Below are 17,766 nucleotides of genomic sequence, written 5' to 3' on the forward strand. Positions count from 1 at the left end.
ATTTATATTATACTTAATTAATTTAATTGTCCATAATATATGTTTTAGTTAAACAATATATTTTATTTAATTTTTGAAAATAAGACGTTACAGGCATGACTCACTTAAACCATGAAGGCCTTGACAAGTACCACCCATCATGAAAGACAATTAAACTTAATGTCATATGAGAAATTTTAAATTATCTCGCCTACATTTCTTATATATGCAAGACGTCATTATCTCTCTCATGCCTATACTATTATAATTACATGACATACATCTCATACAGGTCATATAAGGGATACATGGTAAACAAATCAATTATTTAAATGATACATCCTTATATAATCAAACCATTTGAAGTGAAACGATTATGACCCCTAAAAACAAAATAAAATAAATCATGACATGCAAGTCGTATTTAAAATAATTCTCTATGATTTGCAGGTCGCCCTCGACACGTAGGCTGCAATAAATAAATAAATAAAATCACGATGTGTAGGTCGTGGCAAATCTTCCGTCTATTCATCAATCTAATTTAGATGGAGGTGTTGCTATCACTTTCTCATCAAACTCCACTTTCTATGTTCTTCAGGGTACGTCTACAGTGTTGGTTGGAATCCATTCTTGAAAATCCGTTCTTCGCAATATGTTAGGAGTGTTGGTGGAACCCATTCTAGAAAATCCGTTATTCGCAATATGTTAGCAGTGTTGGTTGGAACCCATTCTAGAAAATCCGTTATTCGCAATGAGTTAGGATTCCATCAACATTCTTTTCAAAGGTAAACCGATCAAAATTTGATTTCCATAATAGTCATTAGTCATATGGCGATTTACATTTCCTTCGGTAAAAATGAAATGCAATCAAATGGCATGAAACATCATGAATGTCGCTCTGCAAACAATCAAATGGAACAGGATGATACATAACTAACTAGACGTAAACAATTTGGAGGGTTGACATATAGATGCACAAGCCTGACATTCAAAGCTATAAAAGTTTCAGTTCTTCCTTCTTTTCCTCAAAAACGGGATAGCACTAAAAGCTCCGGTGGAGGCTCCAATATTGTTATGAACATTCTCTGGTATCAAGACCCCTATTTCAGAATTATCACAACTGCTAGCTTTTTGAAAGTCATTTGTCTCTCTATTGAATTTACAAGAGGCCGCTTCACCTTGTATCCTATTTTCAGCCTCAGCCTTTTCAGTGCCAGAAAATAACTTATCTGAACTACTTTTATCACGGTCAGTTTCGTCCACGCAATTAGAACAGTGTGGAAAGTCTGCATTATAATCCACTGCATCTGTATTGATATCATCAATTGCATTATGCTTGTCACCTGTCTCACTATCATCTAAACAGAATCCACCTCCCATTTGAAGGTAGTCATCAGAAGAGTCATGATTGCCAGTCACAGGATGACTACTTTCCCCGGCATTCGTGCAAAACAAACCTTCTGAGTCAATAGAGTCTGTAGGCAAGTTCTCTTTTGGAGGAAAATTCGTTGTACTGCATTCTTTCCCCATGTTGAAATCAGTTGCACCACCTTCACATGCGCCATGAGTATGAGATAAATTTTCTTCTATTGGACCACTCTGATAGCATTTTTGATCAAATGAATCATCAGCATCTTCATATTCAGTGTCTTCGAAAGAATAGTTGACAGGTTTCCGTGATCGCATTGACTGAAAAGCACACAAACAGTAAGTGAAACATTCTTATTCTTTTTTGCAAATGAGATTACATTCAATCATCTTGATATGTGAGCCTAATAGAGGAAATTTCTCACTCTTTCTGTTTTTTGACAGATTAAGGATGATGTTTCTGTTTCATAGATGTGATTGAAATTTATAGAGAAAAAATTACAACAAAAATCAATTATAAACAAAAGAAAGTTCAAAATCCAAAGGAAACACAAAAGCAACAAAATTAAGATTACATACTGACAAGCGACCATGGGTTCAAATCTAGTTCTTCAGAATGGAGTGTCCCCTTTTTTAAAAAAAAAAATAAAAAAATTACCATCAAACATAATTGTGCACATTTTCTCTTTTTCATTTAGAAGAAGTTACATAGGTATAACAGAAAATTTTCATTAAGTTGAAAGGATTGAAAGCACTAAAGCACATTCATTTGTTTATTACTTTATTATTAGTGATTCATAAAGGAAGGTTGTCAACAACGAAATGACTTTATGAACACCTACATATTTTTCATTTCATATATCAGATAAATCTGAATGAAGGCTTACCCTTCGCACATCTTTTGGAGCTTTATCCATAAGCACTCTTTCCCCATGATCATCAATGTCACTGCTCCCAAATGACGTTTCAGTTTCACAAGATTGAAAACCGAGTCTTTCCTTTTCCCTTCCTCTTTTTATTCCCATACCTTTACCTCTTCCTCTGCCTCTTCCACTTCTATTCTGAATAAATGCCTTACCATCAAACTGCTCTTCTTCTGTCTCCATACTTGGCTGTAAATTTTCCATCTCAGATTTACCAGGTGTTGAAGAGGGATCGTCATTAACTTTCATTTTCTTTGACTTCACCTTAGCAACAGTATTCCCATCATTCTTCCTTTTCCTTGACGGTTTTATTTTTGATTTACTTCTACCTTCAAGACTTTCTTCTGTTCCCCTTGAAGCCTCCAATGTGCTATCCTCAGGTTCTCTCCCTGTCTTTCTACTCTTGGACAACTCTTCTGCAGAACCATTTATAGGCTGCTTACCAGTAATTCCTTTTACTGCTTTCTCAATTCTTTTGCTGCGGATTTTGGCAAATCTTTCATTAAAACTGTAAAATGCTTCCAACCGCAATTGAGTCTACATTAAAGATTAAACTAGTATCAGGATATTCCTAATAATTAGGAGTATTGAGAGGACAATAAAATCAACAATTAGAAAGCTTGCTTATATAATATATAGTGATCAAAATAATTTCAACTTTTAACACAATAAAAATATAAAACAGTTCCAGTAAAAACAGGGAGGAGATCAACAAGACAAAGTTTCTGACCTCGTGTTTGTTGTACTCCTTTAACACAGGTAATAGCAATTCATCTACTTTCTGGAAAGTCCACCCAAATTTCTCCCAGCATAATCTATGCACAGGAAATAACTCAGATTATCATAGAATAAACACATACATATTCAATACAGGTTAAAAAACAGATTAAGAATATTCAAAAGGGTGATCAATAGTATCTCAAATGTTGAGATATATGATAATCATGTTCAGATTTATAATTTGAGAGAAAATCATGGACCAATATCAGGGAAGACTGCAAGTTTATCAAGGCATAGTGCTCACACATAGCACAAAGTATCGACTTTAAAATCCATCCAAAAAATCAAAGCTGAAACATATTACAAATCAACAAGTACAAAGTAACTGTCAACTAATCATGGACCAGATCACTACTAATCCAACACTCTATAAAGGTCAGTTACAGCATCAAGTAAGGTGTACTTTACTAAAATGCTCCGCCACCCTGCTGGGTCAATAAACAGTTTGAGCAGAACCACCATTAACAAAATACATGAAGAGAAATGATTGACTAACCTCCTATGTGATCCTTTTAAAGTAAATCTAATGCGTTATATAGTTACTAATGAACTGAATGGTCATTTAGTGGAAATAAGGGTTATGGAAACAAGTAAATACACTTATGAACTCACTTGCGAAGAACAAGATGGTCTGGCTTTCCCCATGTGAAAGGATCAGTGGACTTATCAACATTTGGCGAATAGTAAGCAGATATAACTGTTTCACTTGGAAAAGAAGATGGAATATGCCAATTCTTGCTAACATTTCTCTATTAAAAAAGAAAATAAAGAAAGTCACATACAAACATAATACAGTAAGAGCAAAACTATCCTTCATTATTTTACTGGAGAGCACAAAAGGCTGGAAATTAATTACATGCTTATTGATGAAAGTTTGCTTTATTTCTTGAATGTAACCTAGCAACTTGTTTTGCTCGTGAGCACAGGAGATGTTCTTATCTGATGCCGACTCTTTAATATCGGAATTTGATGGATTTATCTTTTCTTCAACTTTTGACCCCTTTTTTCTAGTATTCGATCCACCTTTTGCATCTAACATTCCAAGGATAGTGGGATCTGGTGACTCAACCCATTGTCGGAACTTCTGGAGGCCATCTTCCTCAGGGAATGCATTAACAACCTCAATAGCGTTAACAATGCCAATCCCACTACATTAGCATGCAAAACCTATATATAAGTATACCACAGAAATCCTACTACAAAAGAAATGATTGAAAGGACATCTACCAAATATCTTGTTATTACAAGTTGGACAAAAAATATAGATATAGATATTCAGCAACATTTCCATGCTTAAAGGGATTGGGTCACTAGCCAAAAAAGAAAAAAATATACTCTAACAAGGTAAGGGTCATCATACCTTACACCTTCAGTATAATCACTCCCAAGAAGTAAAGCCATGCGTATTAATTTTTCTCTGGTCAATCCAAGCTCCTTTTCAATGTCCTGAACCAATCATAGAGAAAAGCATAAAATGAATTTGTTTTTTACAACAGAATTTTATTCACAGAAACAGCTTTTAACAAATATAGACCTCCATGAAGTATGTCTCTACATATTTGCGGTCATCAAATATATTTTTGTAAACACTGCGTGCCCCAAATAAAAGAACATCAGAGTCATCAGTCACAACACCATCAACTAGTTTCTCATGTTCCAAATAAGCACATTGCGCTTCTGCTTCCATTGGAGCAATAATATATGGCAAGCCAAACATTTGCAGTAGTTCCTACAGAGTATCAGATGCATCAGAAGCACAAGGGATCAGAATACTTGAGCACTGGAAAATCACTACTGATCAAGAGTGATCGCTGGCATACGTGAATGGAAAACAATGATACATAAAGCCATAGTATAATCTGAAAACTAGCAAGAGTTCATGAGGCAATAATAATAATAATAAAGAATATCAAACTCAGTTTTGAGGATCACGACCTTATCCAATTATCACATTAGTCTGGGCTACAAATATTTCATAATCCTCAACTAAAATGTTAAATAGAAGGACTATGCAAAGACATTAATGATGTTCCTTACCAGTGTCCAAGTTGCTACTTGTCAACTGGTTTGTGAAGAGCATGCAGGAAAATCCACTAAAATGAGAAGAAATAATGTGTGTGAACTGTGTATGACAGACCATGCAATGTACTCATGTATACTATAGATAAGTGTAAGCTTGTGGCACCTATTTATGCAGTATCTAGCTTTGGGACTATCTAATTGCATAAGTTTTTCACTAATATATAAGCATTACAATTATCTTTAGTCCCTGTAGTCTTCCCAGGAAAAAAAGATTGAAGTGTTTGCACATTAAGTCTACCTTTTTCGATAGAGCTAATTTTGAGAAAAACCTTTCATAATTAACAATTGCCTTAACATTATAGTTTGATGTGTGCAGGTAACATTTCTCCACGTGTTTTTGTTTGAAACATAAGAATTCCATCCTTCTTGTCCAGTCAATGTCGACTAATCGCTGCCCTATTCTTGAAAGAAGAAATAATAATAATAATAAAAAATCCAATACAAAATAGAGTTTTGCGTTCAATCAGCACAAAAGTGCAAAATACATACAGAACTTCAATCAAAATTACTTTTTCAATAATTTAGCAGATGTGAGAATTGATAGAGGAAAACTAAGTGTCTGTTTTGATAGCAGTTTAAATTCCTGTTTCAGGATGTTAACTTCTTTTGTATAGTACATTTCTTGTTTGGGTGTCTTCTAAACTTTTCAAAATCAATTTTGCAGCAAGTAGAATTGATTTTGAGAGAATTGGAAATGTTTAACTTTTCTGATAAAAGAACTGATTTTGGGTCAGAGATCCAGAAAAATATCAATATTACCCTCCAAAAGTGATACTACCTACCATCCAAACAAAATCAATTCTCCTACCTCACTTTTAAAATATCATTTCTGAAATTATTTTTTTACCTCAATTTCTTCAAAATCAAATCTTTAAACATCAATACGTATAAAAATTATTTTGACCAAAATCTAATACAAATAGACCCTTAAACTGGCAAAAATAGAGCATGAAATCCCAGCAATAGCTTTTATGAAAAATTATAACTAGCCATGATATGATAGCACTGATGGATAGATCAGCTTCAGTTCCACACCTGACATTCAGTGAATAATTCACTGTTTACAGATTCTGCATTCCGCTCTAGCTTCCTCTGCTCATTTTCTAGGTTGATATATTCTTGACCAAGAACTTGCATTTCTTCCTCCAAGCTAACCTCTGCATGAGCAGGAAAATTTCCAGAAGTTTTAACAACATCATTGGCAGGGCTAGTATTCCTTTCTTCATAGAAACTTCCCTTATTGACCTCAGGAGAAAATTTTGGCTTGAAATAAAGGTTATCTGTTGATTTATTCAAGGATGAATCCATTAAAAGAATAGCAGGTTCGGTAGTGTTGGTAGAAATACCCAATGGTTCAGATTCATTAATACAGTTCTTTTTCTCCTCTTCTGTTGTACCAAGTGGATCAAATTTGGATGTATTATTACAATAGAAAGACACTTTACCACCATCATGCTTATCTGAAATTGAATCTTCAGAACAAGAACGACTGTCCAGACTGCAAGGTGTATTGATCAATATCTCAGTATTATTGGAATTAAATGTTACAGATGACTTTGAATGACTTCCATGAAAATGGAATGTTTGTGCATTATTTCCAGAAACAAAATCATCCTTTTTATCTCCATCTTCAATTTCATGAGATTCATTTTGTTCAGTACTGTCTTCCCTACACAAAGTGGAACTCTCCATGTTATTTTTATTGTTCAGGAACTCAGAGTTATCATCTAAATCCACTGGGTCAGAACAATTCTGATCACCACCATGTTTTAAACAACGATCCAATTTGTTCTCATAATGATTTGAAGGCTCATCTACAGATGACATGCGTTTAAGTTCCTCATCCCCTTTACTTTCAAGACTTCTCCTTATTGCCTCTTGCAAATCAGACTCCTCCTCTAACCAGCCTCGAGATGCCAATTTTCCTGACAATAAGGTGCTTTTAGCACCATCACAGTCTCCTTCTTCCCATTCTACTTCGCTGTCATTATTATTATCCTCATCAGCAACAGAAGACTTCAACCCTACCTTATCATGTTCTGGAAAAATGGTATTCTTACCTTCAATTACTCCTTCTTCCCAATCACAATCTGAATCAGTATGAGAAGGTTGCTCTGTTGCTGCATTATCATCAGCACAAATGATTGCCACTGGATTTCCTCCTACTAAACTGGAAAATATATCATCCTCGCCATTAAGAAATTTAGTCTTGCAATCATATTCAAAAAATATATCTATAGAATTATCCTTGTCAAAGATTGTTTTTTCATTTTGCACATTCTCTCCAACTAAGTCAACATTCACCTCTTGTGATTTATCAACAAGTTGGATCCTGGAACTTTCCGAAGGACCATTATTCTCCACATTTTTCACTGTACCAATATTTGCAGCCTTGTTCACATGTGCTCTTTCCTGCTCAATCTCTTTCATCAAATCCAAATTTCTTTGTATATCACGTGTCATACGCATCCCCATGGCTCTCAATCTACTAACTCGAAATCGACCCCTCTCATCAAGATATGTCTCAATACTTTCATCAGCAGGCTCACTAGGTTCATTGGGAACCAATCTAGTTGAATTATTAGAATCATTTCTTGCCACAATGCTATGTTCAAGATTCTGTGAAGGATGTGCTCCCTGTGCCTTCTGTTGTGTATCTTTATTATTCTCTAATCTGGTGGAGGTAAGTTCTCTGCCATATTTAGGAATGCAAAATCTAAGGAAGTAGTCAACAATAAAATTCCACAAGACATCATAATAAACAGGAAAAGCACCAAGCTATATTTTAAGGCTAATATTCATTAAGAACTTGCAATTTATTCATTAATAAAAAAAATAATTGAAAATAAAGTTACTCACTGTTTATCACCAGTAAAAGATGACGAGAATATATATTCTCTGTTGGCTTCAGATGCAATACGTGAAGTCTGTACACCACCTACTCCTCCAGCTGCAGCTTTCTGCACTTGATCTATCTCCCGTCTGAAAGCAACAGTTTTAAGGTAAGCTTGTATTTGTAGCTCGGAGAATTTTGCAGGATCCTGGAAGGAACCAGTTGAATAACATATTTAGTATGGTGCATAATCATAACTAGTACTGAGGAAAAGTAATTCTTATGCCAAATGAACTAAAAGAAATGATAATAGTATCAATTGCCATCAAGCATCAGCAGAGTGCCAAACTAAATCACTTAACAAACATGAAGAAGAATGAGTTTCTAGACTCATGATAATACCATAATAAAAGAAGAAACTTCCTATTTCTAGAAAAAGCATGAGCTTTCTATAGGGTATTGACAATACCATAATAAAAGAAGAAACTTCCTATTACTAAATTCTAGAGAAAGCATGAGTTTTAGATACAGATTCCCACACTCACTTTCAGTTTATAAGTTCGGTAAAAATAATTAACAATAATAAGGCTTTACGACTTCCAAAAATTGCAAATCGTATAGCATACAAACTCAAAAGACTTTATTATCACTTTTAAGTATTTTCCAACCAATCATTATGCAATTATTTTCCTGAAAATCAACTGAACTCCCAATAAAATAAACAAGTCTGGATAATACTAGCACACACCAACATGAATATATCTACCACCAACATTTACTGACAATCACAGAGGACATATGTCTAAAGGGTGTACACCACTATCCATGAAAATTTCTATTTTAACAAGGTTGTGTTTTCTATTTATCTATATCAAAATTACTTATAATTCTTTTCACAAACCTTCTTGACTTTCTGATACTTTTGTCTGTTCTCTGCAATCAATCGCTCTCTCATCTGCAGAATAATTATGCAATCACTGATATCAGAATAAAATGTAAAAGGTACTTAAGCTAAAACATACTATATGAACTCACTTACCTGAACAAGAAGGTCCAGTTGCATTGATGGTGGCAATGAGGCTAGAACAGCTGGATCAACTTCACCATGCATAGCTGGCTGAAAAGGCAAAGAAATATAAATATTTTTATTTTTATGCATATATAACGATCATAATTTTTAAGTTTGGAGTTGGGGAAGCAAGGTGAAAGGACAGTTATGTGATGTATTTTACACCAATTATGTATTATGTATGTTCACCAATCCTGATTTATTGGGTGGTAAATTACTGAAGTTTGTTTGAAGAATCAGACTCCTAGTTTGGGCTTAGGCCTGTGTTAGAGTTCTGTACTACAAATTCAGGATTAATTCCAGAACTCTCCAATCTTCCAGTTTGTGCTCAAACTCGAGTCTAATACAAGGATTGATATTAAAGTGCAGTTTAAAACCATTGTGGTTTTCTATATCAAGATTACCAAATTGAAAAATGACCAAGAGCTGTTGCTAGAATCTCAGCACAATCCAAATTAAGTAATTCAAGGACATAAATGTCTGGAAATACGAACTGACCAGTATCATCTCTTCATCTTCATCATAGTCACCTTCCTCTTCCTCAATGGTGGAAGCCCCAACAGAAGTTGATGCCTTGTTTACTAGCTCTTCATTTTCCTCCATGGCAATAGATGCAGCTAACCTAATAGACCAATCAAAACAAGTATAACTTATAAACAAACAATGACATTAGAAGATAAAATTAACTGATATTTTATGCAACCTACATTTCATCAATTGTGTCTTGATTGTCACTCCTTGATGTAACATTGTCACGTCTTGAGCTACAACCTACCATGTCAGTTTCACCAAGTAGAATCCCCTTACCATTGCCCTGATAAATGGCCTCATGTTGTTTCTGGTTGTCAACTTCCTTCATTAATCCTTCTGTTTTCTTTCCTTTGAGCTGATATCGACAAAAAAAGACATTTTACATATAAACCAAATGAAAGTCAATATATCATGTGTAGATGAGTTGTAAGCAAGCCAATATATCATATGATGCTTTCAAGAAAATATTATCTAACAAACAGGAAAATATTTGATCTCATTTTTGGGTGTGGCTGTGGGTGGGTGTGTGTGTGTGTTTGGGGGGGGGGGGGGGTGGTTATTGAACCAATGTATCTCTTAACTGAAAAGTAGGGACTAATTCCCTAAAATACTGTCCATTTAAGGAACTGACTTCTCCTACCAAATGTTTTTCCATACACATATACTAGGGATCCAATCCTGACCACATGTTTAAGGGACAAGGTTATGTACCAACTATATCACATTTGTTGAAAAACATTCTATTTTATCTTTTATTGCTGGTCTATAATGTGTTGGTTTAAAGGGGGGGAAATAATTAAAATAACAAGAACAAGAAAAATGACCAGATCCATTGCAGAAGGCAATATCATATGTATAATCTGACCTGCGCAAGAATATCAAGTTGCATTGACTGTGGCAAAGCAGCTAATACAGCCATATCAACTTCTTCATTTACTGATGGCTGAGAGGAGAAAAAAATATATAGATGTTGCAACAAGAAGTGAGAGAGATCAACAAAATTAGTAGCATTAACAAAGAAAATAAAAGATGTAACAACAATGAAAAATCAAATATTGCATCATTACCCCACAATGACTCTATCGTTACACACTATAATGTATGGGTTATTCTGACTAAGAAACAAAAAGTATATACACAAGAGTAATATAAAAATCATATGATTGAGATGGCTGCTTGTAACCATCCCATGTGTCTACATTTGCAAATTTACCAGTATAATCTCTTCATCTGCATCACATTTTTCCTCTGAAGGACTGATTACAATAGACGGCATTCCTCTTCTGGCATGTATCCCATTTTCCTCTGCAGCTATAGACGCTGCCAACCTAAATTAACTCATTGAAACATTATGGACAAATTATCAGCCATATTCAAGAATCAAGATAAATTGTATTAAAAAAAACATTTTTGACAACTTTTATAAAAGACATTCCATGGCTTTTAGTCCCCTTCATTTAAGACAAATATATAGGTGGATTACATTTCATCAAGTTCCTCCTGGTTGAAACTAGTTGATACTGTTGCCTGCAAAGAATTTCTGTCTTTCTTAGCTGCAGACCTAAATAAATAATAAATAATTCAAATAATGAATATTAACTCTGATGGAAGAGACATTAAGATCTACAACAGCATATGCAGATTACATTTCACCCGGCTCTTTCACTTGACTTCCTCCTGAATCACTACCAGCAAAGTCCTTCTGATTAGATTTTTTCTGACCCTTATCACTATTCTGCTTCATCCTCTGGCTCTTAATATCATCAGCCAGTTCCTTCAATCTTAGTGCCTTTAACTGTAAAAGAAAACGGAAAAACAAAAGTTAAGGTTGCACTACATAACCAACAAAATATATTGAATGCACCATCACCATGTTAATATGTACTTAATATGCTATATCTGGTCACCCGCCCATTAGCATAAATTGTACAACAACTCTCTGTTTGGTAGTAATGTAACTAAGCAGAGAGAAAAAGAAAATCCAAACCCACCATCCTCAAAAACATAAACAACGAATTGCACCAACATCACATGGATAATCATTTGGGAGAGTGAGAATAGAGCAGAACGAAAACCTTTCCAAAACCACTCACTCATCAATGCATGTGTAACGAGCATAAGGCTAAGGAGGGGAACCATCCCTCAAAAGCCGGCCCAAGAGGTTGGAGAACCTCCCGCCTTATAAGGCCTCCCTGGTAAGGAGACCTCCCTGATGTGGGACTTGTTACATTACCACCCCCTTCGAAAGCCAGCGTCCTCGATGGCTGCACTCCACGGTACTTCACTCACCGGTACTTCACTCGGCCCTTGCCGGTCAGAACCCTCCGGTGGTCAGAACCCTCCGTGGGTAGCCCTTCTCGATTTGGCTGGCTCTCAACGAAAGCACCATTGTAACGACCATAAGGCTAAGGAGGGGAACCATCCCTCAAAAGCCGGCCCAAGAGGTTGGAGAACCTCCCGCCTTATAAGGCCTCCCTGGTAAGGAGACCTCCCCGATGTGGGACTTGTTACATTACCACCCCCCTTCGAAAGCCAGCGTCCTCGATGGCTGCACTCCACGGTACTTTACTCACCGGTACTTCACTCGGCCCTTGCCGGTCAGAACCCTCCGGTGGTCAGAACCCTCCGTTGGTAGCCCTTCTCGATTTGGCTGGCTCTCAACGAAAGCACCATTGTAACGAGCATAAGGCTAAGGAGGGGAACCATCCCTCAAAAGCCGGCCCAAGAGGTTGGAGAACCTCCCGCCTTATAAGGCCTCCCTGGTAAGGAGACCTCCCCGATGTGGGACTTGTTACAGCATGGCAAAGCGTGGAAAATCACTTTTAAGTTTTAACTCACTTTCTTACTACACAAATACCCGAAATGTGAATAAATAATAATTTGCAGTCAACTTTCATCCATCCAACCTTTTTCTACTAGAAAGAGAATGTGAAGCAATTATTGTTTTCCTTCTATTAGTTTCACAGTTCACAAGGAAGAGCAAAATGTGGTAAATGATCAAGTAACACAGAAATAAGCACAATTGTCCCTCAACATTACAGAATCAACACACCTTTCCACGATACAATAAACACAACACGCAAGTGAGCAAACGACAAAGAAACATAAACAATGCATTGCACCAGCATCGCATGGATAACCATTTAGCAGAGTGAGAATAGAGCAGAATGAAAAGTTTTTGATTGCCACTCATCAATGCATGGGAAAGCCTGGAAAATCACTTTTAAGTTTCAACACGCTTTCTTACTACAAAATACCCTAAATGTGAATAAGAGTCTGTTTGGATACAAGCTGAAAGAGCTTATAAGAGACTCTCCTGAAAAAGCTCATTAGTTTCGGTTAAAAACTCTAGAAAGCTCTTCCAAGCCTATATCCAAACATGATCTAAATAAGTTGCAGTCAAGGTTCATCCATCCAACATTTTCAAACTACAAAGCGAATGTGAAGTAACAGTTGTTTTCTTTCTTTCTATTGGAACACGATGACCAACTAAGTAACGAAATAGGAAAAAAGAGTGATCGCGGTTTCACGGTTCACAAGGAAGAGCCAAAGGTGGTACATGATTGAGCAGCAATTTCTCGGCGGTCTTGCGGACTTTGGCTTGGGCGTTTTCGCGGAGGCGGCGGCGTGCGATGACGGTGCGGCGCTTAAGGGCAGGGGTTCCGCCGTCGAAGACGAAGACGGGCTTGGTGCGGAGGAAGAGAAGCTTGCAAATGCGACGGAAGAAGCCGAGCAAATGGGCGTTGCGAACCATTTCGCCCTTCTCGTCGCGCATCGCTTTGATGAACTGCACCATCCATATGCTCGCGTCTGAAATTAGGGTCAGCGATTGTTTGATTTGTTAAACGAGAGAGAGAGAGAGATAGAGAAAGTGATAGGGTTTGAGGGAGTACCAACGGCGAGGGTTTTTCCGGCGAGGGTTTCGACGGAGACGCGGCGACCGACAGGGGCGAGTAGTTCCCAGAGACCGTGGACTCCCATTCTGTTGTTGCATCGAAGACTTCTGCTTCAATCGCTTGTTAGTTATGTTATCGCGCCAACCAGCCACGCCTTGCAATACGACTGTGCTTCATGATTTAAGTCGGTTCTTAAAATAAAAACCGTAGAATACATCCTACATTTCATTTTCGTTTTTTTTTTTAAGATATAAAACATTTTAGAGATGATTTCTATGCTTTTAACTACATTGCTTTTCACCCGAGACTAAGTAGTTTATTTTCATCTTCTGTATTTTTCCATCTCCAATTTTACTCCATTTATTTTAAAATTAAAATATTTAACTTTTATATTTTTAACATATAAATTAATTATTAAATTCAATTTTATTTATATTTGTCACTACTTAAATAACATATTTAATAATATATCATATAAAAATAAAAATTAAAAAATAATATATATAAAATTTCTTCTTTTTATCTATTTTTATACGAGTAACTAACTTTTATTTTATTAGCATAAATTTTATTTATATTTTTTTTTTAATTTTTTAATTTTAAATATTATATTATTAAATATTATATCATTTAATTATTAATAAATATTAAAATTTAATAATTAATAAACGATAATTTAACGAAAAATTCAAAATTTCATATTTTTAAAATTAAAAAATTAAATATTTCTATTTTAAAATATGAAGCTAAAACTATAAATTAATAAAAAAAAATTAAAATTACAATTACGTAAAAGAATACTATTCAACAAAGATCTTCGATTCGAATATTATGGGTTTAACTTTAAGACATGTTCTTTTTTTAATGCTTTAGGTGTAATAAAAATCTTAATTTGGTTCAGATACCATAAAAATATATCAAATTAATCGGCATAAATATAAATGTTGATTTATAGAATATAATATTTTCTGAATTAATATTTTTTCTTAATTGATTTTTTATACAAATAATGTATTTATAATTTGATCAAACATGTGTAAGTATTCTTAATTTAGTGTTACTAGCTATCCAACCCCGTATTGCAAGGAATTTTTTTCTCTCTGAAACAAGAAAAATATAGTATAAAATGAAATTAATATTTTAAAATAAATTATTTTAATTAACAATAAAATGAAATATGTTAAAATAAATCATAATAATAATAATAAGTCATAAATTATTTTCAAATTTAAATTTTAATAGTAATATTTTAGATTTAAATTAATCATACTTTACTCGAAATACAATGACCATGACCAGTCATGTTTGAATGTGTGACAAAATCTTTTTTGTCTTTAAAATATGTATAAAAAAAAATTAACCGTATAAAGAATGAAATAAGATTTTATTGTTTAATGCTTTAAAATATAGTAAAGTTATAATGTTAAAAATTATTATGATGTAATATAACATTATCTTAATTTCAAATTCAAATAACAGTATTTTAGGTTTATGGCAAGTATATATCTAAAGTCTCGTTTGTGTGTAAATTATTTGGGTAGTACCAACTTGGATTAATATGAGTAGTGAGTGACTCATGTCACTTAACTAAGTAGTTACGAATTGAATCCTGATTATTGGGAATGCATAAAACTCAAGTTGAGAGAAAATGTTCACCTATTTGGTATATATCAAACTTTTGAGATAGATTATCCACGTGTTCGACGAGAAATACTCTTTAGTAAGAGAGAGAGAGGTTATTTGGATAGTAAATATTATATTTTGTCAAGTTCACATAAAAGGTTCATAATGATATATTTGTAGGGAACAATTGTAACGACTGTCGCCACCGGCCCGAAACGGGCTTTCGGCATTCGCGAAGGATGGTTGGACTCGTTTAATTGTTTAAAAATATGGATTGCTAGAATGACGTATTCTCAAACTGAGACCTTGTCAAACGAGCAATTTTATTAAATGATTCACCAATCCATATTAATCCCAAGCGGGACCCTCCATGGATTAGTGGTTTTCGCAAAAGGAGGGGTTCGTGGAGTCGCCACCAATGTTTTACTCAAAACATTGGAAAAAGGGATAAGGCAATTGATTTTAAAAATCAACTTTGGCCATTACAACCAGAGTTGGGTAAGGGAGTCGGTTACGCGTGGGGAAGGTGTTAGCACCCCACAGCGCCCCTTTCGGGTTCCCTATGACAGATTATTTTCTAAAATAACAGCGTAAAATTACTAAATTACCCCTATTTATTCTAAGCAATTATAAATTAACTATCTACATGATGACAGTTTAAATATGCACACAGAAAGCAGTAAAAGGAAGGATTTAAGAAGAAACCTCTTGAAGCGTGTTTTTATATATTGAGTAAAACTGGGAAGCTTTTTGGCGTTCCCTCGCTCTACAAGCTCGCTCGCTCCTTCCTAAAAACTTTTAACTATGGAAATCCGGAGGATTTCCCTTCGACTAGGTTCGATCCTCAAGCAAAATGGCTCGGGGCTCAAGAACTTTGTCGGATCAACTCTCCGAGTGATTTCTAGGGCAGAACACTGCTCAAAAACCCCAGAATACTCAAGGAGAGGGTTAAAACTCTGTGAAAAAGTGTGGAATGACGTCCAATTGACGTCATATTTATAGGGAATAGGCGCAATACGGCCTACAGGAGCAATACGGCCGTATTGAAATTTTTGAACTTCAATACGACCGTATTGAAATTCAGAAATTTCAATACGGCCGTATTGAGTTCAATACGGCTGTATTGAAGCTTCAATACGGCCGTATTGATTTCAGTACGGCCGTATTGAAGTTTCAGAAACTTCAATACGCCGTATTGAGTTCACTGCGGCCGTATTGAAGCTTCAATACGGCCGTATTAAGTTCAGTACGGCCGTATTGGGCTTCATTCCCTCCACTTCCTTATTTTGAGCTATTCTAAGACCTCTAGACCTACAGAGAACCCTCCTAGGGCCTTCCAGGAGTCCTTCTGGCTGATCTTCCTTCAGTCTTCGAGAGTCTTCAAGCTTTATTTCCGACCCGGACAATTTTAGGGGTCTACAGCTGCCCCCCCTTTACTTGGTCGGACGGCCTTTTGGTGTACCGGCTGACAAGTAAAGGAGTTGACCCAATTGTCCGGGTGATGTGCCGACCTTCTGACTTGTAATGTCTTCCGGTGGAAAATTGTTGAGTAGCCTCTCTAGGTGGGTGCATACCTCGGCGCTTCTGACATCCTCGGTAGCTGAGTTTAACACCAACGTGCCTCTGACGACGCTGATGGCTGAGTATTGTCTCTCCAGACCTTGAGTATTGTCTCTCCAGACCTTGAGTACTGTCTCTCCAGACCTTGAGTACTGTCTCTCCAGACCTTGAGTACCGTCTCTCCAGACTTTGTTTGAGTACCGTCTCTCCAGACTTTGTTCGAGTACCGTCTCTCCAGACTTTGTTCGAGTACCGTCTCTCCAGACTTTGTTCGAGTACCGTCTCTCCAGACCTTGTTTGAGTATCGTCTCTCCAGACTTTGTTTGAGTATCGTCTCTCCAGACTTTGTTTGAGTACCGTCTCTCCAGACCTTGTTTGAGTACTGTCTCTCCAGACTTCGTTTGAGTATTGTCTCTTCAGACCTTGTTTGAGTACCGTCTCTCCAGACCTTGTTTGAGTACCGTCTCTCCAGACCTTGTTTGAGTACTGTCTCTCCAGACTTCGTTTGAGTATCGTCTCTCCAGACTTTGCCTCTCAAAAATGAGGTAGTTGAGTATAGTTTGTCTCCACAGTCCACAATGCTGCTTCGACGGTTTGTTTTTCTGATTTTGTGCCGCTGAGGGCTGGATAACGCAGGGATCCGTCTAGGGGATGTGCAGTCATTCATAGGTTCCTGTGCCCCAACTTGCATTGCATTGTTGGTACCCATTGAGGAATTTCTGTTTCCTTGGGGTGTAGACACAGATGCTCTTCTTGAATTGAGCGATGCCTTATGTTTGGCTGACGTCCTTTGACGTTGGTGGAGTATCCCGGTTATCTTTATTCGGGTAACTCTTTTGATTTTCTGATTTTTTGCTGCTTCTGTGTAGGCTGTTATCCGCTGGGGATTCTGGATGTTGATTTTGTCTCCACAGTCCACGATGCTGATTCGACGATTGTTTTTGATTTTTGTGCCACTGAGGGCTGGATAACGCAGGGATCCGTCTAGGGGATGTGCAGTCATTCACAGGTTCCTGTGCCCCAACTTGCATTGCATTGTTGGTACCCTTGGGGAATTTCTGACTCCTTGGGGTATAGACACAGATGCTCTTTCTCTTTGAGTTGAGCAATGCCTTATGTTTG

At 36.2% G+C, this 17,766-nt stretch overlaps 1 protein-coding gene across 3 annotated transcripts; it reads right to left on the bottom strand.

The window, feature by feature from the left end:
• Positions 1–752: 752 nt before the first annotated feature.
• Positions 753–13,620, bottom strand: UVH3 (5'-3' exonuclease family protein). Of its 3 annotated transcripts, none has more exons than XM_020349170.3 (19): positions 13,459–13,620; positions 13,125–13,375; positions 11,212–11,360; positions 11,049–11,126; positions 10,779–10,893; positions 10,431–10,508; positions 9,742–9,920; positions 9,533–9,656; positions 9,005–9,082; positions 8,867–8,920; positions 7,992–8,173; positions 6,168–7,824; positions 4,585–4,779; positions 4,411–4,496; positions 3,907–4,198; positions 3,663–3,799; positions 3,001–3,085; positions 2,235–2,807; positions 753–1,668 (listed from the first exon to the last, which is right to left on the bottom strand). In XM_020349170.3, the coding sequence occupies exons 1-19, from the start codon at positions 13,544–13,546 to the stop codon at positions 985–987; spliced, it is 5,085 nt and encodes a 1,694-aa protein (XP_020204759.1). In that variant the 5' UTR covers positions 13,547–13,620; the 3' UTR covers positions 753–984. The 3 variants fall into 3 exon arrangements, with proteins under 3 accessions (XP_020204759.1, XP_082928571.1, XP_082928572.1); XM_083072445.1 differs by having other exon boundaries at positions 6,168–7,848; XM_083072446.1 differs by lacking the exons at positions 13,125–13,375; positions 13,459–13,620 and having other exon boundaries at positions 6,168–7,848; positions 11,049–11,092; positions 11,212–11,342.
• Positions 13,621–17,766: the final 4,146 nt, after the last annotated feature.

Source organism: Cajanus cajan, chromosome 4 (assembly GCF_000230855.2).
Source record: "Cajanus cajan strain Asha chromosome 4, NIPB_CcT2T_4, whole genome shotgun sequence".
Classification (NCBI taxonomy): Eukaryota; Viridiplantae; Streptophyta; class Magnoliopsida; order Fabales; family Fabaceae; genus Cajanus; species Cajanus cajan.